The sequence below is a fragment of the Chrysemys picta genome, chromosome 2, assembly GCF_011386835.1.
Source record: "Chrysemys picta bellii isolate R12L10 chromosome 2, ASM1138683v2, whole genome shotgun sequence".
Lineage (NCBI taxonomy): Eukaryota > Metazoa > Chordata > Testudines > Emydidae > Chrysemys > Chrysemys picta.
Genome location: NC_088792.1, coordinates 81,697,746 through 81,721,892, shown reverse-complemented (window position 1 = coordinate 81,721,892; position 24,147 = coordinate 81,697,746). Strand labels below are relative to the sequence as shown.

General features: G+C 40.6%; 1 protein-coding gene across 1 annotated transcript in view; it reads right to left on the bottom strand.

The window, feature by feature from the left end:
- Nucleotides 1–24,147, bottom strand: part of LOC101953884 (collagen alpha-6(VI) chain) — a 298,199-nt gene that overhangs the window by 2,629 nt on the left and 271,423 nt on the right. The window contains exons 28-35 of the mRNA XM_065583599.1: nucleotides 22,992–23,054; nucleotides 17,097–17,159; nucleotides 15,925–15,960; nucleotides 15,783–15,819; nucleotides 9,390–9,883; nucleotides 6,409–6,505; nucleotides 2,177–2,848; nucleotides 385–478 (exon numbers count right to left, since the gene is read on the bottom strand). Coding sequence (XP_065439671.1) covers nucleotides 385–478; nucleotides 2,177–2,848; nucleotides 6,409–6,505; nucleotides 9,390–9,883; nucleotides 15,783–15,819; nucleotides 15,925–15,960; nucleotides 17,097–17,159; nucleotides 22,992–23,054 — 1,556 coding nt within the window. The remainder of the gene's footprint in view (nucleotides 1–384; nucleotides 479–2,176; nucleotides 2,849–6,408; nucleotides 6,506–9,389; nucleotides 9,884–15,782; nucleotides 15,820–15,924; nucleotides 15,961–17,096; nucleotides 17,160–22,991; nucleotides 23,055–24,147) is intronic.

The following is a 24,147-nucleotide window of genomic DNA, read 5'->3' as shown; positions in this document are numbered from 1 at the left end:
CAAGCCCTAAGATCTGGAACAATACGTACTCCCCAAACAATCAACCACCGGTGTTGGGGCAGGTGGTGCTTTGCACAAATGAGCTCTGCAGGACAAGCGGAAATCAGGCAGGAGGAGAATTTTGTATCTGGTTTTAATGAAAACGTTTTTAAATCTTTGTTGCAATTCTATAGTTTAATTTTTTTTAAACGACTGATAATTTTGATGGCAGAACATGAAATTACTGCCCAACACAACTACTCACATGCATAAAGTGAAGCATGTCTGTGAGCGTTTGCAGGTTCAGGGCCTTTGATAGGAATCCCTACCCAGGAGAACTAGGCGCTCTCATCAGTTTGCCCACATGTCAAAACAAGTCATGATAAAATAAGTGTCTGGACTCACACATGTTGGCCCCTTAGTGCAAATTCTGGTTTCTGAGAGCGAGCTCCAGTACAAATTCTCTTGAGCTCTACTGGTGGATATTTGTTGCTTGCACCTGTCAAGAAAACAAGACATAGTAACAAAATGTACCAACTCAATGCAATTTGAAATAGTTTTCACTCAACTTTTCCTCTTCTGCCCCCACGTATCTTCATTCACCCAGCAGGGTTGTACTAAATACTGAAAGCAGTAAGACAAATTACTGGCAGAGCTTGCAAGGGCTTATACTCAGCTTGATGGTATTTCTGTTTGGATGGAACACAAACTTTTGGATGTCACAGCCAAGCGATTCCAAAAATCTCAGGAAATGGTCTAGACATAAGAACGGCCATACTGGGTCAGACCAAAGGTCTATCTAGCCCAGTATCCTATCTTCCAGCAGTGGCCAATGCCAGGTGCCCCAGGGGGAATGAACAGAACAGGTAATCATCAAGTGATCCATTCCCTGCCACCCACTCCCAGCCTCTGGTAAACAGAGGCTAGGGACACCATCCCTGCTCATCCTGGCTAATAGCCATTGATGGACCTATCCTCCATGGATTTATCAAGGCAACAATGGGCAGAGTCCTACTGATTTTGGTGAAAATCAGAAAGGGGAAAAAATCAGAAGGGGGATGGGGGGAATGACATGTAGCCCCTGGCATCTAGTTGTAGACCTAGCAGCTTCAAGCGCCTCTGTAATTGTGTACAAATCAAAGGACTATTTGATGGCTGCCATTAACGCTTTCTATCATAACACCTCCTCATCTCAGCTCTGCCCATCCTCCCCGTACAGTTTTAAAATGCTGACTTGAAAGAGAGAGAGAAGTAGAATCAGAAGAGTGGCATGGGGGCACATGCAGCCCCTGAGATGAGAGCCTATTGGCAAACTCATTTTAAATACCTTCTGTTTCTTTTTGCATAGGCACCATTTTTTAGACACATTCACACCATAAGGCCATTAGAAGCTATGATTAGTTTATAGTACATTAGTTCTCTCACCCTTGCAATTCAGCCGTTCTCAAAGGCTTACTTTTGCCTAGGGATCTAAAAATAATTCAAATGTGTCTATGTTAAGGTGATGACTTCACGATGATAGTCCAATTATGCTCTGTAGTCTCCTCCAGTATCATTCCATCAATGAGTCTGCAAGGGCTGCTGCGATGCGTAAGCAGCATAGATTGTACTAAATACATCCCCCATCTGCAGGTTCTTCTGATGTGTAGTCAAGTGATCCAAGATCACAACAACTTTTCTGACATATCACTGTGTTGATCTACTACTAGGTCAGCATTTTTTCTGTTTATTGAATAAATGGAAGGCCCAGGGAACTGATAATAGGATATCAAGCTCTCAACCTAGGTCACTGGTCCAATCTGTGGCAAAAGCTAGAAGTGACCTAAAGTCACTGCCATCTGATAGTTGTTAGGTGGTCTATGTGAAATAAGGTTGGTGGCCTTAGTTCAATTCCTAGTAGAGAGATTTCCCATCATAAAACCTATTGAGATCACCGGTGTTGATAGTCTTATTAGACAGCCCTAGGAACGAACAAGCATGGACTTAAACCACTCTTTTACCCCTTAAGTATTTAACTTGATCTACTAAGGACAGAACTAAGGGACTTTGGAATGGGAAACCTGCATTGAAAACTCCATGCTAAACACATTTGTGAATCTATGGAAGACTAGCGTCCAAGGTTATCAACCTAACCTCTTTCATAAGTTGCTGGACGTTCACTGAAGAACAATGAAACAGCATTAATATAATAACTTACGCCTGAGGAGATGCACAAATGGTTTCATAAACCTCACTACATATTCAAGTTCAGGCTTATGAACTCTGCCCAGCTGAATCAAATGTTGTTCCAGGGGAATACTAGCCATCTCTTCCAATTCCATGTCGTTATATACATGTCCTAATGAAATTACAAACAGAGCATATCCTTGGCACTTGGCTCTCAGAGATGCCTCCTTTAATGTGTCTTTGTCCCACTGACTTGTTTCTCCAGCAGATATAACAATAATAGCCTTGTGTTGTCTGGAGTGGGGTGCAGTTAAGAAAACATTATCAATTGTCCACTGTATGGCATGGCCAAGAGCAGCTGCTCCATTCAGCTGTCGAACAGATTCTTGGATATGTCTTTTCATTAACTGTCTCTTCTTGTAGGTGACAAAGTCAAATTCTTTCTTTACAGGGTTCCGCCCCATTCGGGGTTTGAAACCTGGTGGAGCATGGCTCACCACAGCCACCCTATCACCTGCGGAAGAAGTCTCTGGCTCAGAGGAAATGTTAAAGTTATCAAGTACTCTGCTCAAGAAGTTTTTCACGTTCTCAAATTCGGCACCACTCATTTTCTGTGAACTATCCAAAATGAAAGCAGCATCCACATATGCCGGTGGTGATCGGAATCCGCGGCGTTCACAAAACTCATCTGGTTTACATTTGTCTGCAAATTAACAGAAAATTAGTTTATACTTCTCTCTCTAAGAAACTGAAAGTGTGACAAAAGAAACGGCGTCTGAACTCTCAGTTCCGGAGAGGATTAAAGAGCCTAAACTTAAAGTATTAACAACAATCTTCTACATCTGTGAAAGTTATGTATAATTAAAATCAGAATGCTAAGGGTCTGATCCTGTGAAATAATCCTCTCCTTCCAAGATTAGCCCTTATTACTAGGGCTGTTGATTAATCACAGTTAACTCATGAGATTGACTCAAAAAAAATTAATCGCGATTAATCGCAGTTTTAGTCGCACTGTTAAACAATAGAATATCAATTGAAATTTATTAAATATTGTGGATGTTTTTCTATATTTTCATATATATTGTATTTTGTGTTATAATTTAAATCGGTGTATATTAGTTGTTTACAAATATTTGCACTGTAAAAATGATAAATGAAATAGTATTTTTCAGTTTACCTCGTTCAAGTACTGTAGTGCAATCTCTTTGTTATTAAAGTGCAACTAACAAATGTAGATTTTTTTGGTTACATAACTGCACTCAAAAACAATGTAAAACTTCAGAGCCTACAAGTCCACTCAGTCCTACTTCTTGTTCAGACAATCGCTAAGACAAACAAGTTTGTTTACATTTACAGGAGAGAATGCTGCCCTCTTCTTATTTACAATGTCAACTGAAAGTGAACATGCGTTCTCATGGCACTGTTGTAGCTGGTGTTGCAAGGTATTTACGTGCCAGATATGCTAAACATTTGTATGCCCCTTCATGCTTCGGCCACCATTCTAGAGGACATGCTTCCATGCTGATGACACTCATTAAAAAAACCAATTTGTTAATTAAATTTGTGACTGAACTTCTTGTGTGTGTGTGGGGGGGGGAACTGTATGTCTCCTGCTCTGTTTTACCCACATTCTGCTATGTATTTCATGTAATAGCAGTCTCGGATGATGACCCAGCACATGTTATTCATTTTAACAACACTTTCACTGCAGATTTCACAAAAAACGCAAAGAAGGTACCAATGTGAGATTTCTAAAGATAGTGTGGAAGCAGAGAAAAGAACTGACAGAAGGGAACTGCAATGCATGACGGTTGTTAGCAAGAGTCAGGCCTCGTTAGCAAGAGACAGTCTTTGTTAGCAAGAGTCAAGCTAGCTGTGACCCTGATAACCCTGATAACGCGAGATTTATAGAAGCGAGGAATGTGTGAGGAGGGTGAGGAAGAACTGTGTAATAAGTCATCATGACCTGGTATGTATAGATAAGGTGTAGGAGACCTTGTAAAGATAAGGTATAGAAAATATTGCATGTTGGCAGGAGTCAAAACAATTGAGAGATGTGATGTCAAAGAGATTAAATGCAGCTGTCTGTCCCCCATTATTTCTGTGAATGAAAGGTATAAATGCTTGCATGTAATTAGTTGCCAGGGAGAGACCTGCTTAGCTCTCTCCTCTGCACATTGTGAGAGTTAATAAAGCTTCTGACTTGCTGTACCTAAACAAAATAGTGAGAACTCAGTTTTTCTCCGACAATTTGGGGGCTCGTCCGGGATGGCAACGCCCACTGAGGCAACGGCAGCTGCTACGGATCGTTCCCCTTCGAACCCCATGGCGCCACAATAGAGGTAAGAGACCTTTTGAAATCTCTATTGGGGTGTCGGAGGAGGACTGTCCGTGGGGCCGTCTGCCCCTGCTGGGCTCACGCCATCCGAACTTATTGACTGTGCAGCAAGGTCAGATGCTGAGCGGCGTAATAGGGGAATTGTTTGCCGCCCCCTGTAAGCATATGCTAGGTGCATAGGGTTTGCACCTGTGTTGAGGGGTTGTTACTGCCTCAAGAGGGGTTTTTACCGCCTCAAGTGATGCATCGAGGTACTTGGGAATAGTACCTGGTATAAGGCCTTGGTGTGTGTGTGGTCTGTATGTGTGTGTGCACAGTGTGAATTGAGTGTTACCGGAAGACGCCCAGAGTACTCTGCGAAGTCTTTTGGCTCGTGACCAGAACTACTCTAACGCAAGCCCGGTAACTAGAGGATCTTTTAGGGGATCCGACCCACGTAGGTTGACTCGGCCTGGCATCGTCCGGTGAGGAGGCTACCTGGGTCTAGGAGTGTGTGAACCCATCTTCCCTCCCCTTTTCCTCTCTGTGTGAGCCACTGACAGTCTGACCATCTCACTGGATGCAACAGAGTAAGCGGCGCTTTCTCTCTGAGATTAGCCGACGCTCTTTGCTGAAGAGAGGTGTAGGAGGTCATGGATATCCTCGTTAGTCTCTCCTGTGTGAATACCCTGTAGGGAGAGATCCTTAGTTTATGAGCCGCTAGCACGGACAGGGCATCCTTCCCCTTTTTGAGTGTGTGATTGGAAAATGGGTGGGGGACAGTCTAAGTCTTCCCTTTCACCCCCTAAGGGTACCCCAGCTTATTTCATGTACGTACATTATGGTCCGAAAACCTGCAGGTATTTAGATAGACAATAGCTACAGCACTCGACCCAAGGTTTAAGAATCTGAAGTGCCTTCCAAAATCTGAGAGGAACAAGGTATGGAGCATGCTTTCAGATGTCTTAAAAGAGCAACGCTTTGTTGCGGAAACTACAGAACTCGAACCACCAAAAAAGAAAATCAACCTTCTGCTGGTGGCATCTGCCTCAGATCATGAAAATGAACATGCGTTGGCCGGCACTGCTTTGGATTGTTATCGAGCAGAACCCATCATCAGCATGGTATGGTATATTATCAGTATGGAAGCATGTCTTCTGGAATGGTGGCCAAAGCATGAAGGTGCATACGAATGTTTAGCATATCGGGCACGTGAATACCTTGCAATGCCAGCTACAACAGTGACATGCGAACATCTGTTCTCACTTCCAGGTGACATTGTAAATAAGAGGGAAGCATTCTCTCCTTTTACATGGTTTTGTTTTTGAGTGCAGTTATGTAACAAAAAACAAAACAAACAATCAAAAAAAACAGACACCTACATTTGAAAGTTGTACTTTTGCGATAAAGATTGCACTATAGTACTTGTATGAGGTGAATTAAGAAATACTATTTCTTTTATCATTTTTACAGTGCAAATATTTGTAATAATAATATAAAGTGAGCACTATACACCGTCTTCTGTATTGTAAATTGAAATCAAATATTTTAAAATGTAGAAAAACATCCAAAATATTTAATGAATTTCAATTGGTATTCTATTGTTGTGATTAATCGCAATTAATTTTTTTGAGTTAATTACGTGAGTTAACTGCAATTAATCGACAGCCCTCATTTTTATGCATTCGAGTACATTTCCTCCTAAGAAAAACTTGGCAGCACAGATAGTGGAGATAAGCAGTTGGTTGTAAATCATGATCAACATGCTACTCATTGGAAAGTTCCCTCCTTTTAGGGATTAACTTGTGAAGAAGAAATAAAGCCAGAAAATTCAGCTGTGGTTATTTGAAACACAAATGTCTGTCTAAATGCTTTTGCCAGTCTCTCATGCTTTTTGCCAGGCAGCACTAAATAGTGTTTTTTTCTCTAATACAGATGGATCTTACCATAACAAAGAGTGCAGCGCCGAAATGTTTCTAAGAATGGCTCATAGTCATCCTCTTGATTAATATTTAATATCTGGAAGAATCCAGTATCGTCCATCTAGACAGAACAATAATAAAAGGATTTAGTGCAGAAGGCAAGTGGTGAGTTTTACCTTAAAACAGTTTCTTTGAATACTGTACAATTGTGTTCACGTCAGGAATTCAGAGAAAATTACATTCATTCCCAAGTGTCAGACATTCGACCCCTAAGCCACCCACAACCAACAGCAATTTTGTACATTCTCCAGCGTGACAAACCTCAGTGACCCTGAAAACCTCCACAGAAACCTCCAATTTCCCAACTTCAGCGATGAACTTGGGTTCTGGCTGTCTTTGCGCTGGGCTCTGACTTGGCACCTCCACACTGAAGTTTTGCCCTCTATTAGGGGCTGGAGTGTTCCAAATCTCAGAGTCAGCCAGCTTGTGTGATCTGGAGCATTTCATTTGACACACAGTTAATTCAGTAGAAAACCGGTGAGACTTCAAATGCGTGTCCAAAAACAAGGCACTGCATACTCTAGTTTTTCCAAGCAGAAGTACGGATTGAGAATAATTCTCAAAACAAAAATGCTACATTGAGTGTTTCCAAACACTAGCTACTCCTTACAAAGTGATGGGCCCTGTCCTTCAGTGTCTGCTTGAACAGAATTCCCATTGACTTCAATGGAGGGGGTCAAGGACTGCATGCTGAAACTGGGAATCAGTGACACCAGGCATCTTATTCTATTCTGAAATGGTTCTCTTTCCACTGATGTAATGTAACACAAGCTAGGAGTTATTATGTAAAGGGAGAGGGGAAAAGGGGCAGAGCTGGGGAATTCTGTGGCGCTAAAGGAGAGCTCATGCAGAAGCCCCTGCGAAGAAGGGGGAAAACCTGCTGGTTGGGAGAACTGAGCCCAAAGCAAGAAGGGTTGATGCTGGAGGGTGGATCCCAGGGGTAGAGGTCACAGGCAGAGAGGCCTGTGAGAGTAGAATACTAGGGGAAGCCCCCTTGCAGCAAGCCTGAGTGGAGGGCTGCAGGAAGCAGAGCCCAAAACAAGGGGGTTGTCCTGGAGGGACGTTCCCTGAGCAGGGGTAGGACTCTCAGAAGGGAAGCCTGGCTCAGTGGAACACTGGAGAGTTCTGTCCCAGACCACCTGCCTTGGGGCTATGGGAAAAGAGTTGCGGGTCTTGGAACACTCTGGTAGATGCCCTGGAGAGTGGGGCCCTGGAACAGGGGCTAAAGGAACTGGCACAGAGTGGTTAGTGACTCTTGGCTGGGTGACTGGGGAACGGTGACCTTTGCATGGGATTGAGGAGCTGCTGCGTTGTAACCTTGTTTAACTTTGGGGGTTTGAGAAGAACTGTTTTACTATGAGGGATCTGTGGACTGTGACCCTTTTATTAATATAAAGGGTTTGAATTTGCTGCTGAGAGACAATGTTCCTATGCACAAATGGATTCCAAGGAGAAACTGAGGTAGCTGCAGCACCCTGCTGCAGAAGGGCTCCCTGAGTGGGGGCCGTCCTACTCCACATCCCTTTGTTAAACTGATTTCTCTTAATAGGGTCTTCAACTATATCTTTATTTAGCTTCTACTCTCTCTCCTTGAAAGAGATTACAGAGTTCCCAAGGAAATCCATGACAACATGCTGTATTGTAAAGTAATTTTTACAACAACAACATCAAAAACACAGAATATTTAAGCTGTAAAATTCCAACTGATTTTTCTCCTTTCCAGCAAAAAATGCTGCCAAAGAACAATCTCTTCGGAGAATGTAACTGCAGCACAACTATGCACAGAACACACTTTTAGACACTGAGTAATGAGTGCTGTAAGGGTTCGAGTCCTGCTCATCTTGCTCATGTGATCAGCATTTGGCCCAAGACAGTGTTATCCTATAATCGTACTGTGGTAACTGGAAAGGTCATCCCAGAACAAGTTAGCTGAACAGGAACTGTATGTAACATTAGATGTGCCAAACTGTGTTAGAGAAACATTAAAGTTGCACTGACTGTTAAAATAAGAAAAAAAAATATATATATAGAAATCCAAACATACTGTTCCTACAGCTATGCAACTTAGCCACATTGCACAGATCTGCTCTTTGATTTGTTCCTGTTGCTAAATCCAGCTCAGAAATTGCTCTGCTACCCCAAAACAATGACTGAAGTGTGGGTCTTTATATTCAGTGTGCCACCGTGATTTCCATACCAAATCTGCACAGTTTGCAAGAAAATACTTTTTTTGTCTTGCTCCTCACCAACTCAGCTTAGCTATTGACAGTCAACTTGGGTTGTTCCCATTTCACACACCATCAATACTAATAACGGTTCTGCAGGCTGAATTATTCCCTCAGCTACAACTATGCAACCCTGTTATCTTTAGATTTCCTTGTCACAAATGCTAATAGTCCCACAAACACATTGCTTTGGTAGTGAACGCTACAGTTTTCAAGCACATTGGGTTTGATTCTCCACTGCCTTGCCCCTGGTGTAGTCATTTACCCCCCAGGCAGAGTGAGTGGAAAACACCACTGTTCGGGTTTGGTACTGTTTTACTGCTAGTCTGCACTCACCTTTCCACAGGGGTAAATGACAGACAATGTAAGGTGTAAGGCAGTGGAGAATCAGGCCGGGTTTTCTTGAATGTATTAAAAACTCTGATTAAGCACCAAGTCCTACAATGTTCATCAGATGCATAATCCCTATAAAAGTAGTTCTACTGACTTGAATGGAATCACTAGCATTAATAAGGACTATTCATGTAAGTGTTGCAGGATTTGACCCCAGATATAATCACAAATAACCAATACAATGGGCCAGATCTGTCTTGGGTGTAACTCCACTGAAGATAATGGAGTTACACCAAAGGATGAATGTGGCCCACTCTGTTTTGAAGGCTGTGAAATACAAAGTCTTGTTACTGAACATCAAAAAGAAAACGTTAGTGGATGTCTTACCGCAAAAGCACGACTGATGAGGGGAACATCATTAAAAGCGATAACTACTGGAACAATATCAAATGCAGTGTACTCCAGAACTGCTGTGTTAATAGAAAATTCATCTGCAGACGGCCCATTGCTGAAAAACACTGCTACTTTTCTCACATTAGGACCTTGGCGAGTTCGCTTGAAAATATTCCTGGCAACAAATCCCATTGCTCTGGCAATATCCCGTTTGCTTGAGGATCTCTCATAAGCCAGATTATTAAGTTTGTTGAGGAGCTGATTCTTGTTGTAGAACTCGGAGAAGCGGATCAGATAATGAGTGTTGGAATTGTAGGACACAACAGCGACTCTAGCTCCCACTGGGCAGTTGCTGTCTCTAATTTTGGTGGCATTCACTACTGATATTACAATCTCTCTCATTCTTTCAAATAACTGGGATGTGACATCCTGGGATATGTCCAAAGCAAACACTAGTTCCGTTGGATATACTGGGCATTCCGGTTTTTCTAGACGATAAAAACAGTTGTTATACAAATCACACAGGATAAAAAATACAAGCTAATTTAAAAAGTGATTAATAACTACTTAATTTTGCTTTCCCGAGATAGCAGGCAGCATTGTATCAGGCTATCTAGGGACTCTCTCCAGAAAATGATACAAGGGCAAGTCATGCTGGGGCATAGTTCAGGAATGCAATGAGACTTTCAGACACTGCACTGAGGAGTGCAGGTGCTGGACACAACTGCAGTCCCTGTACTCCTTCGAGTAGGGGGGAAGGGAGGCAAAGGCAGGGAGAAGCCAAAGTCATAGTTTTGCCCCCTTCCATGCCACAAAAAGGTTTGCGAAACTGGCTGGGTGCAGAGGGCGGATTATGGAGCACTTCCCTTCCTGTCTGGAAGGTCCAGGAGGGATTGCATTTCCTGAGGCACAATCACTCCTGGAGCTCTCTCTGTGGTAACGTGGTTCTGTACTGGCCCCAGCTCCATGCTCATCAGGCACAATGGGGCCTACCATGTCTATTGTACTTTACTTAAATGCAACACTAAGCTGTGGAAAAGCATGGGGTACTTCTATGTTTAAATAGATTTCAATGTGTTTAGTGACTCCAAATGGTAGTAGAGGCATATGACATTAGGAAAGACAGCTGAAAATAAAGCTAGTGAATGGAAAGGAAATAGTAATCTAAGCTCATGGTACGGGCCATAAAGACGACCACGATGGTACCCAAAGGTTGTTGTAAGAGAAAACTCTGAGAAAAGAGGAACACCAAAATGATTTTAACAAAACTAAGAGAACTGGTAGATAAGGTCCCGTGGGAAGAAAATCTAAGGGCTAAAGGAGTTTACTTGAGCGGTGTGAAGCAGAAGTTTCTCAAAGAGACGGTATTGAAGGCGCAACAGCAAACTATCTTAAATGCCATTTGGGATGGCAAGTTAAGTGCATATTATTTCTATTAAAGCAATAATAGACTATACATATACTTCTATTGTGCAGGAGGGGGCTGGGCTGTACAGGACATACATTTCCAGGGAAAAAAAAAGTCTATGACTGGGGGTGTCTGGGGATCACCCTGCAGTATAACTAAGGCTGGTAAGAGCCAAGGTGTGGCTGGCTGCAACACACACAGACATAACTGGGTGTCTTACATATGACACTCCTGTTAATATATCCCAGAATATTAGCCTTTTTTGCAACTGCATCACATTGACGACTCATTCAATTTGTGATCCACTATCACCCCCATATCCTTTTCAGTAGCGCCACCACCTAGCCAGCGATTTCCCATTTTGTAACTGTGCATTTTTATTTATTCTAAATGTAATACTTTGCACTTGTATTTATTGTATTTCATCTTGTTGATTTCAGACCAATTCTCCAATTTCTCAAGGTCATTTTGAATTCTAATCCTGTCTTCCAAAGTGCTTGCAACCCCTCCCAGCTTGGTGTCATCTGCAAATTTTATAAGTATAACCTTCACTCCATTGTCCAAGTCATTTAATGAAAATGTTGAATAGTGCTGGACCTAGGTCAGACCTCTGCATGACCCCACTAGATAAGTCTCCCCACTTTGACAGTGGACCATAGACTCTATTCAAAGACTAGTTATCATTCAACTAGTTTAATTATTTTATTTAAATCATATTTCCCTAACTTGTTTATGAGAATGTCATGTGGGACTGTGTCAAAAGCCCTACTAAAATCAAGATCTATCTCGTTTACTGCTTCCGGCCTATCCACTAGTCCAGTAACCCTGTCAAAGAAGAATATTAGGTCGGTTAGGCATGATTTGTTCTTGACAAATATATGTTGGCTATGTTTATAATCCTGTTATCCTCTAGGTGCTTACAAATTGATTGTTTTATAATTTGTTCCAGTATCTTTCCTGATATTGAAATTAGGTCTATAATTCCCTGGGTCCTCTTTGTTCCCCTTTGTAAAGATAAGTGCTATGTTTGCCCTTCTGCAGCCCTCTGGGACCTCACCCAACTTCCATGACTTCTGAAAGCTAATCACTAATGGTTCCAAGATGCCTTCAGCCTAGTTCCTTAAGTACCAGAGGGTGAATTTCATCAGGGCCTGCTGACTTGAATACATCTTACATACCTAAATATTCTTTAGCTTGTTCTTCCCCCTATTTTGGCTTGTGTTCCTTCCCCCTTGTTAATATTAATTGTGTTAAGCATCTGGTCACAGTTTACCTTTTTAGAAAAAACTGAAGCAAAACAGGCATTAAACACTGCAGCCTTCTTCATGCCGTCCAGTTCCTAGCTATTTTTCACAACTTTCCTACACTTTCCTTCATCTTTCTCTTCTCCTAATGTATTTTTAGAACCGCTTGTTATTGCCTTTTATGTCCTTTGTACATTTTGTGCCTTAGCCTTTCTGATTTTGTCCCTACGTGCTTGCGCTATTCTTTTGTAATTGTCCATGTTTCCACTCTTTGTAGGATTCCTTTTTGATTGACAGGTTATTAAAGAGCTCCTCATGGAGCCATATTGTCCTCTTATTATCCTTCCCATCTTTCCTTTGCATCAGAACACAGGATTAAATAAAAACAATAAAACAAGTTTATTAACTACAAAGAGAGATTTTAAGTCAATACAAGAAATGAAGCATAAGAATCAGAAATTATCACAAGAAAGTAAAGTTCAAATGCTACTGCTGCCTCACTTAAACTATATCAAATTCAAGCAAAGTTTCTCATCATACGCTTTCAACAGTCTAACTGACCAAACGTAGTAGGTCAGGACCCCTTCTCCAGTCCCAGGAATGCTTTGGAATTGGTAATAGTAACATTCCAGGAGATTAGCTCTATGGGGGCTTTACCAATGTCAAAGACAAACGATGCAAACAATTGAGTATGCTAATACACCAAGAAGCAAATCAGAAACATACAAGAAAAGGCCATGAGAATATAAGCTGAAAATATTCATACAATGGGAATCAGTGATGGGCTGGACCGTAAACTTAAAAGATTTGTGGAAATTAAACTAAAAGAAGAATATATCCTCCTTTTTGGTTCAGTGCATGATCCTACCAACTTCAGTACATCTGAAAATGCAAATATATGCAGACTGTGACAACAGCAAACTCGTAAGTGTGAATAGTTGTCAAGGCTGACACTCAATGTGAAAAGCAACAGAGGGTCCTGTGGCACCTTTAAGACTAAACAGAAGTATTGGGAGCATAAGCTTTCGTGGGTGAATGCCCACTTCATCAGACGCATCAGGCGTCCGATGAAGTGGGCATTCCCCCACAAAAGCTTATGCTCCAATACTTCTGTTTAGTCTTAAAGGTGCCACAGGAGCCTCTGTTGCTTTTTACAGATTCAGGCTAACACGGCTACCCCTCTGATACTCAATGTGAAGAAATTCTTGATTAAAGGAAGAATACTGGTTTCTCATTCCTGCTGTGGATGCAGCAATCACACACAACAATCACTCTGACCAGTTAAAGAGAAGCACTGATGGCCCCTTTCTAATCACATGTCCAATCCTCTTTATCCCATAGTGGAGGACTCAAAGCAGGACCTTGAAAATTGAGAGTATAAAAGTAGCACTCTGAGAAGGTCAATGAGAACTTCTGAGAGTGAGAGGAGAAGAAAATAGGGTAGGTTTTCCCAAGGGATCTCCCCTCAAAGTATATTTATTTGCAAAGTTGCCTCAGATGCTAGGTACTTCATCAGATATTGAGGAGGACGAACGACGTTTTAAGGCCAAATCATCCTGCAATTCCCACAAACGTGAGAAAACCTCAAAGAACCATAGAGGTAAAACCTTTATTTTATCTCTGCACAAAAGTTACTCATGTGAGGGCTGCAGGCTAAGTGACATAATTCACAGTTTTAGTGCTTAAAAGGCAAGTAATCCAGAGAGATGCACCATAAGTATCTTTATGGTAATGGCCTAAATTTCAGAGCTGCTGATCATCCACATCTCCCACTGCATTGAATGGAAATGCAGATGTTCAGAACCTCTTAACATCAGGTCACAAAGGAACTAGAATAACTCAGAAGGACACAGGGCCAGGAGCTAAGTGTTATTTTCTTGTTTTTTTCTAGCTGTAGCTGAAAAGCAAGATAGGGATCAACTGAACTCTAGTTTACGTTGTCTTATCTAGTCACTGAACACTGCAGATACAATATTAGGTAATGGGGATTCACATAGCCAGAACTAGCTGACCTGAAGTTCTCAAAAAAAAAAAAAAAAAAAAAAAAAAAAAAGGTAAAGCAGAGTGAATATTTATTTTAAAATGTGCATCAGTAGAGCATGCTCAGGGGCAAGCTATCAATGAGGAAATAAAGCAGAAAGGGACGGGTGCCTATTGGAAGAGAAGTCTGACAAATTAAGTAGTAGTGATCTGATGGGCAGGGAATGAGGGGCATGCTCTCTTTACAGAATTGCAGAACTACAGTTGTTTTGCTTAGTTAGTCAGAGACAAACAGTGGCTGATCTATCAGCAGGTGGGGAGCTTAAAGGAGTGAAACTCCAGATCACAAGTGAGGTCTTTACCTAAACCATCTTCCCAGACACATTGATACATTTTAAGATTTTAGTTAGAACAATATAATAATAAACAGTACTCACCCTGCCAACAAGCTAAAGAAGAAGGGGAAAAAATATTATACAGCATGTTTAAAAAAAAAAAAATCTTAAAATCTCTTTAAAAAAGAAAACATGTAGTGTCCTGGGAATAGGGACTGGGAGTGGCTGGCTCACTACAAAAGCAATTTTCCCTCTCTTGGTATTGACACCTCCTCCTCAATTATTGGGAGTGGACCACATCCACCCTGACTAAATTGGCCTTCAACATCGGTTCTCCACTTGCAAGGTAACTTCCTTCTCTTCACGTGCTAATATATATTTATGCCTCTATCTGTAATTTTCACTCCATGCATCTGAAGTGGGTTTTTGAACCACAAAAGTGTATGCCTAAATAAATCTGCTAGTCTAAGTCGCCACCAGACACCTTGTTGTTTTTGTGGTGTCATGGATTGCACACCTATAATTTTACAGCATACCCTGTGTATGCAAAACACTCAGTGGTTTCAATGGAAGTTGTTAAGTGCACAGGGAGTTCAGCTTCTGTCCCTTAATTTGCATTGCATGTTCTTATTGTGGATGTCTATGGTCCTTGGTTTCTAACAGAGTTCAGAGAAATAGATACAACTCAGCAAATTATCCAAACTCCTGAATTTGTTTTGGCAAATTCCATGGTTTGAGACATTGGACTGAAACATTCTAATGTTTTCTCAAATATTCTCTGCTTAGCCCAGCTCAGCTGAACTTTCACTGAAGATCAAGATTAGTCATATGAGTAATCTGTATTTAAGATTGATAAACATAAAATAATGTAATTTACTTCCTGATCTTCCCTTAAGGACACTTGGGGCATCTTCATTATTCATATGGACACTAGTCCTTTCCAAGTGCCCCAAGCACCTAATTTCCATGAAGGCTATTTTATGCACAACAAAGGGAACACAGATCCCTATAACAGCTATTGCCATTTAAAATAGTCTTATATTTCAAAAGAGGGTTTTTTGTTTGTTTCGTAATTTGTGAGCTTTCAAAGAAAATCAGAGAAGTATGTTAGAAATGATCATGCAGAGTTACCGACTGATTACTAGAATCGATAGACATTCACCGATTCACTTAGTGCATGGTACAAACACAGCTAAAACAGCATCATAAAAAGGATCTACTGTGAGCTAAAAATACTCTCTCTGAAATGAAGGCTCTTTACTTGTCAAGCAGTAACTCTCTCTTTTGCATGTAAATGGCCGTTAAGTCTGTAAATTGAAAAAGAAGTGGTCGCTAGAACTTGATTTTCTTTCCCTAAAATATCACTTCAAGTGCTGACCCTTTGGGTGATGCAATTTTATAAGCAAGATGTAGTACTTACGGCTGTGTCTACGCACATAGTCAATGACTTCACATGGCTGCAGAACAGAAACAAAACAAGGAGAAAGAAAGGAATTCTTAGCTGATGAAGTGGTTTATTTCTAAATGTATAATGAATATAGAAACACGCCAGAGATACATACGGGAGGAGGGCGCAGTCCCATTGTTCCTTTAGCGCCCTATAAGAACAAGATTGTAGATTACTAGATAATTCAAAGCTTTCAACTGCCTGGATAATTTTAAAAATTCAACTGCAAGAATTTCTTGTACAACAAGACAATCATATAGTACAATCAAGTTCTGCTATATTTTCTCTTTTCATTTAATATTTGTGTTATGCTATGGTGGCAATTGAAGTTCCAGAATGCTGGGATCATGATACCCAAACAGAAACATTTTATTTTAAATGGGCTTTGGGGAGAGAGAAGAATTAATAATTTATATATATGGGAATCCAAGTTCTTAGCACCTTTGAAAATCAGGTGTAATGTTGCTGCCCCTAAGCATCAGTCCAATATATCTTTGTGTGACATTACCACTGCTTATGCCCAAGTAATGATTACAAACAAAAATTAGATTTGAGTGGAGTCCAGATTCAATTTTTGAGATGAGTGAAATCTCAGCTCACTTTTATTGGGATCTTTTAATTCCAGACTGATATTACAAAACTATCAGAAAACAGCCATAAGCTGCAAACTTCAGACATGGCTAGAAAAAATTCCAAAAACCAGATATATGTTCCTAATTTTTAAAAAATATTGCAACACGTGTTTTCTTTCATTGCCAGTTTTCAGTCGAGGCCCAAGCTCCAAAGGTAAAAAGGTTGCACCTACATTTTAAGTACAATTAGGCATTTAAATAGTTGTCTAGATTTGCATGCAAAATTAGATTTGGGCATCTAAATAGTGATTTGCACATGCAAATACCCAATTTGTGCTTTCAGTTGCAATAGTGTGAAAATTCAGTCACACAATTACATGCATAGACTTTGGGTCTCTTTTTTTCTAAAATCTGACCCTTAGAATTTTAGTTCAAATATTGTAACATAATTTGATATACAAATAAACACACAAACCTATTGTCATATTGCTGGTGAAAACACAGAATTAGCATTTTCAAAGTGACATCACCAAGCAGCTTACAATATACCTACCTCCGGCACCCCAAAATGGGAGTGTCTTAATGATTTAGACTATTGAATACATACTGTAGCCCGAGAAAGGGAAAAAAAATCACCTCTCCTCAACTTCAAATTTAAAGGGAGTACCTTTTCATGCAAATAAAATTACATACACTTTACGTGGTCAATTCATACCCTGGGTCCTGGAAATCCCTTGTCCCCTGGAAATCCCTCTGGACCAGGAGGACCTGGAGGACCCTGGAAACATTGGCATAAATTAGACAGACAGACACTCTACAAATGGTATATACAGCAGTTATGATACTATTGCATACTTTTCTACTCTAGGGCCCCGTTCTCCATTTCATTAATGCCAGTTTTACACCAGTTTAACTCCATTCAGTTCGATGGATATACTCCTGATTTATAGCTGGGTGAGAAGAGAAGCAGGCCCTATATATTTTCACATATAACCATTTTTAAAAGAAGAAAAATAGGATGGCAGCATACTACTGCTTTTCTTTGGGTGGTTCAGCTGAATGCTAGCAATGCTTCCTGCACAGTCACTCAGGAGACAGGGATTCTACTCCCACCTCTACTATGGACTCTGTGTAACCTTGGGAAAGTCAGTTAGCTTCTCTGTGACTCAGTTTCCTCATGGTAAAATGGGAACACCACCACTTGCCTGCCTGCACCTCACAAAGACACGGAGGCTAAATTCATTCAGATTTGTAAAGTGCTTTGATATCCTTGGATAGGAAGTGCTACACAAGTGTCCCACTCCCTTGATCCCTAGCTATGCACCCCTAAACAATTTCAGCCATCCCTGACACAACCTCTGCATCGGGGAACGAGTGCAGCGGAAGTAAAGCCAGCTTCAGAGTCTCAATGTGTGGCTGAGACGATGGTGTAGAGAGGAGGGGTTCAGATTTATTAGGAACTGGGGAAACTTTGGGGATAGGGGGAGCCTATACAGGAAGGATGGGCTCCATCTAAACCAAGGTGGATCCAGATTGCTGGCACTTAACATTGAAAAGGTTGCAGAGCAGCTTTTAAACTAAGAGACGGGGGAAAGCCGATTGCTGCAGCAGAGCATGTGGATCGGACAGAGACTTCTCTTAGACGAGAGTCTATTGATAGAGATTCTCTAGGTTCTAGTCAGGAGGAGAGGATGGAAGAGGATAAAGTATGGGCCAGATCAGATGAGAAACATTCAAATAAAAAAAGAATCTGACATCAGAAAAGGGCAGACAAATAAACAGTGACAAGTTTTTAAAGTGCTTGTACACAAATGCTAGAAGTCTAAATAATAAGATGGGTGAACTAGAGTGCCTCGTGTTAAAAGGAGGATATTGATATAATAGGCATCACAGAAACCTGGTGGAGTGGGGACAATCAATGGGACACAATCATCCCGGGGTACAAAATATATCGGAAGGACAGAGCAGGTTGGGGAGAGGGGGGCAGAAGAAGTGGCATTATATGTGAAAGAAAATGTAGAATCAAATGAAGTAAAAATCTTAAATGAATCCACATGTTCCATAGAATCTCTATGGATAGTAATTCCATGCTCTAATATAGATCCCTACTGTTATATTCTTATCGACCACCTGACCAGGACAATGATAGTGATGATGAAATGCTAAGGGACCTTAGAGAGGGTATCACAATAAAAAACTCAATAATCGTGGGGGATTTCAATTATCCCCATATTGACTGGGTACATGTCACCTCAGGAAGAAATGCAGAGACAAATTTTCTCGATACTTTAAATGACTGCTTCTTGGAGCAGCTGGTACAGGAACCCACAAGGGGAGAGGCAATTCTCGATTTAGTCCTGAGTGGAGCGCAGGATCTGATCCAAGAGGCAACTATAACAGGACCGCTTGGAAATAGTGACCATAATATAATAACATTTAACCTTCCTGTGGTGGGAAGAACACCTTAACAGCCTAACACTGTGGCATTTAATTTCAGAAAGGGGAAATATGCAAAAATGAGGAGGTTAGTTAAACAGAAATTAAAAAAGTACAGTGACTAGAGTGAAATCCCTGAAAGCTGCATGGACACTTTTTAAAGACGCCATAATAGAGGCCCAACTTAAATGTATACCCCAAATTAAAAAAACACAGTAAAAGAACTAAAAAAAAAAAAAAAAAGCCACCGTGGCTTAACAGCCATATAAAAGAAGCAGTGAAATAAAAAGGCATCTTCTAAAAAGTGGAAGTCAAATCCTACTGAGGTAAATAGCAAGGAGCATAAACACTGCCAAATTAAGTGTAAAAATGTAATAAGAAATGCCAAAAAGGAGTTTGAAGAACAGTTAGCTAAAAACTCAAAAGATAATAATAAAATGTTTAATTACATCAGAAGCAGGAAACCTGCTAAACAACCAGTGGGGCCCCTGGACAATCGAGATACAAAAGGAGCACTTAAAGACAATAAAGTCATTGCAGAGAAACTAAATGAATTCTTTGCTTTAATCTTCATGGCTGAGGATGTTAGGGAATTTCCCAAACCTGACCTGTCCTTTGTAGGTGACAAATCTGAGGAACTATCACAGATTGAAGTGTCACTAGAGGTGGTTTTGGAATTAATTGATAAACTTGACAGTAACAAGTCCCCAGGACCAGATGGCATTCACCCAAGAGTTCTGAAAGAATTCAAATGTGAAATTGCGGAACTATTAACTATCGTTTGTAACCTGTCCTTTAAATCAGCTTCTGTACCCAGTGACTGGAAGATACCTAATGTAACGCCAATATTTAAAAAGGGCTCAAGAGGTGATCCCAGCAATTACAGACCAGTAAGTCTAACGTCAGTACTGGGCAATTAGTGGAAACAATAGTAAAGAATAAAATTGTCAGACACATAGAAGAACATGACTTTTACCCAACAAGTTAATATGGTTTCTGTAAAGAGAAATCATGTCTTACTAATCTATTAGAGTTCTTTGAAGGGGTCAACACACATGTGGACAAGAGGGATCCAGTGGACATAGTGTACTTAGATTTCCAGAAAGGTCCCTCACCAAAGGCTCTTACGTAAATTAAGTTGTCATGGGATAAGAGGGAAGATCCTTTCATGGATTGAGAACTGGTTAAAAAGACAGGGAACAAAGGGCAGGAATAAATGGTAAATTTTCAGAATGGAGAGGGGTAACTAGTGGTGTTCCCCAAGGATCAGTTCTAGGACCAATGCCATTCAACTTATTCATAAATGATCTGAAGAAAGGGGTAAACAGTGAGGTGGCAAAGTTTGCAGATGATACTAAACTGCTCAAGATAGTTAAGACCAAAGCAGACTGTGAAGAACTTCAAAAAGATCTCACAAAACTAAGTGATTGGGCAACAAAATGGCAAATGAAATTTGATGTGGATAAATGTTAAGTAATGCACATTTGAAAAAATAACCCCAACTATACATACAATATGATGGGGGCTAATTTAGCTACAACTAATCAGGAAACAGATCTTGGAGTTATCGTGGATAGTTCTCTGAAGACATCCACGCAGTGTGCAGCGGCAGTCAAAAAAGCATACAGGATGTTAAGAATCATTAAAAAAGGGATAGAGAATAAGATGGAGAATATCTTATCGCCCTTATATAAATCCATGATACGCTCACATCTTGAATACTGCGTACAGATGTGGTCTCCTCATCTCAAAAAAGATATACTGGCATTTAAAAAAAGTTCAGAAAAGGGCAAATGAAATGATTAGGGGTTTGGAACAGGTCCCATATGAGGAGATTAAAGAGGCTAGGACTTTTCAGCTTGGAAAAAGAGGAGGAGACTAAGGGGGGATATGATAGAGGTATATAAAATCATGAGTGGTGTGGAGAAAGTGGATAAGGAAAAGTTATTTCCTTGTTCCCATAATACAAGAACTAGGGGCCACCAAATGAAATTAATGGGCAGCAGATTTAAAACAAATAAAAGGAAGTTCTTCTTCATGCAGCACATAGTCAACCTGTGGAACTCCTTGCCTGAGGAGGTTGTGAAGGCTAGGACTATAACAGGGTTTAAAAGAGAACTAGATAAATTCATGGAAGTTAAATCCATTAATAGCTATTAACCAGGATGGGTAAGGAATGGTGTCCCTAGCCTCTGTTTGTCAGAGGGTGGAGATGGATGGCAGGAGAGAGAGAGAGATCGATCACTTGATCATTGCCTGTTAGGTTCACTCCCTCTGGGGCACCTGGCATTGGTCACTGTTGGTAGATAGGATGGACCTTTGGTCTGACCCAGTATGGCCATTCTTATGTTCTTAGCTATGTTGGTCCAAGGTTCTCCTCCCATGCTGGCACACCATTTGAACACCATTTTAAGGTCATATTGCACAGCTCCAGCAGCAGACAGTGACCTTAGCATGACCAAGGACCTGGCTCTTGAAAAGGGAACTGACTGTATTTCAGAAAAGCTTCTTCTGGCCCAGAAGTGCTACCAATTAAACTACCGTAGCACAACGTATACATTTATAACCCCAATGGCATGCTGCCTCTACTGGTTTACTAACATCTGTTGGCAAAATTTTCATAAGGCTCTAAGTTCTTTTGGGGTATAAGGTTTCACTGACGTTCAATAGAACTGAGGTTCCTAAATCACTCAGGTGCTTTTGAAAATTTTACCCTGTGTTAGAAATTAATGGATAATGGGCACCATGTCATGTGTAATATTTAACCAATAACAATTTACATTTACCAATCCCCCCCCCCCCCAAAATGAAGTCAAGCACCCAATCCAGCTCCCATTGAAGTTAAAAGGCAAAAGTCTGATTTCAGAGGGAGCAAGATCAGTCTGAAGTGAGGGAAAAAAATAAGTCATATAGTGTGATAACTACAAAAACAAGCATTGAAAAAGGTTAGCAATTTGCATGGGTAACTTATAATGCAAAAGTACTACTACGACTTTGCCCTTCCTTTGTCAGAGGAGCTGAAAACACAGTTAAACAGGAAACAATTACCCCAAAAGAAGTGTTTTGTTTACCTTGGCCTATTAAATGAAGAAGACTTGGCCATCTATCAGACTCTTTCAAACTAGTAACTCTGAAGTAACTCATTTATAATTACAATTTAAAATATAAAAAATCACTTATATGAGCTCTAGCAACCCTGAAACAATTAAACTTAACTATTCATAAGGAGCATAATACAATAAGAAATGTTAATGTCTCAGCCAATAAAAACAGCAACAAAATATGCCCCCGCCCACTCTGACGTCCCCATACCATTAGCCCTCCACAGGATTTCTATAAAATAATTAGACGTTGTGTTTCCCTGATTTGGAGCCAGCTCTGTGCTACACCAGTCTTCCAGTGTAAATTATTCACGTTGCCATTGGTCATAAGAACAAAAGAACGGCCACATGGGGTCAGGCAAATGGTCCATCTAGCCCAGTACTGGGTCTTCTGGCAGTGGCCAATGCCAAATGCCCCAGAGGGAATGAGCAGAACGGGTAATTCATCCCATCTCCCATTCCCAGCTTCTGGCAAACAGAGGCTAGGGATACCATTCCTGCCCATCCTGGCTAATAGCCATTGATGGACCTCTCGTCTATGAGCTTATTTAGTTCTAGGTCCAAAGACAGACAAGGTGGGCAAGGGAATATCTTTTATTGGACCAAATTTTCTTGGTGAGAGACAAGCTTTAAAGCCACACTGAGCTCTTTTTCAGGTCTGGGAAAGGTACTCCCAGCGTCACAGCAAAAGGCAAGGCGGAACAGATTGTTCAGCATAAGTAGTTAGCACAGATTGTAAGGGACCATTCAAGGTAGTGGCCCATTACACTGGTCCGAAGAGACAGACATGGCATCCAGCTATAGGCCACTGGAGGCCGCCTCTTGCACTAGGTTGATCTTCCATAGCTGGCTACACCAGTTTTAGACGTGCTAGTGGTGTACAAAGCAACTGCAACAGAGTGCGGGATCTGGACTATTGTGCTTACAACAGATGTAATACACATACATTCAGCATGTTAAAAGATATCCATTTAAAACAGATTTCTATCACCCGGGCAAGAAAAAATTACATGTGATTTCTGCATTAACAAGCCAATCTCAAGACAAATCAATATTCATAAAAGGGTGCTTGCCATTTGTCCTCTGATTCCTTTTGGTCCAGGTTCTCCTGGAACTCCTGGATCTCCAATTTCACCCTAATTAATTAGATACAGCAAAATTAAAATGTGAAAATGGATATTCATTAAAACAAAAATGTGAATAACTCAAGAAATGGTGCTTGCTGTTTATTCTTCCATTCATACATCTCACTTTTAAGAGTGCAAAGACGGATATGAAATAGGTATATACATAAATATATACAAGTAGCACTGTGTGTGGTCTCGCTCCCCCCCCCCCAAAAGATTCTTTCAGAAAATACACATTTTGCTAAGTCAATGGGGAATATTTAAATTCTTATTCTTTCCATATGGAAGTGCTTGTCTATTTAGGATGCTAATACTCCACCACTGATGGTTTTTGTTAACATATAATGGTCCTAAACACTGACCCTCCACACCCCCTTCCCAGTCTACCTTCCACGTCAAATACCAATTCCATAACTTGGAAGGATTAGATTTTTATATGTAAATGTCAATTTCTCTGTACATACACAAACTGATTAAAAAAGTATTTCCATCAATAACAGACATTTACAGATAGGCAAAGTAAGAAAAATGCTGCTTGAGAACTTATTAGGGACTTCTCAGTATTGGGATGCAGACCTCAGCATTCACTGTTCATATCCTATCACAGCCCCTGTGCAGTGAAACCTTATTGGTCTGGCTGTGGTCACAGCCTCTCTGCCTGCAGAAAAGCAAGGGGCAATTTGCCCCTAACCTAATTGCTTTGGAAATATATTGATTTTTAAAGATGGACTCAAACTAAAGTCTGGATCTGAAACATGTCTGAACTTTGAGGAGACAAGTTCATAGTCCAAACCCAGATAAGGATCCAAATTTCACAGCTGGTCTCTATCTCTACTATGGGCTGAACCAAAACCTGAGATCCTGTTTTGAATTTTTCAGCTCAGGCCCTTCTATAACAATTGGATGTTGGCCCAATACCGTCTTTATTTTAGTTAAGTTTTAATTAAATGAAGCAATTGATCCATATTGCATATTATTACTGTATAAGAATCAGAGGAGATGTAAGAACTTTTTATCTTTAACAGTATTTTTCATTGGTCCTTCCACTGAAAACTGTTTTGCACTGCTAAAATTAAAAAAATATATATATCAAAATGCTCTT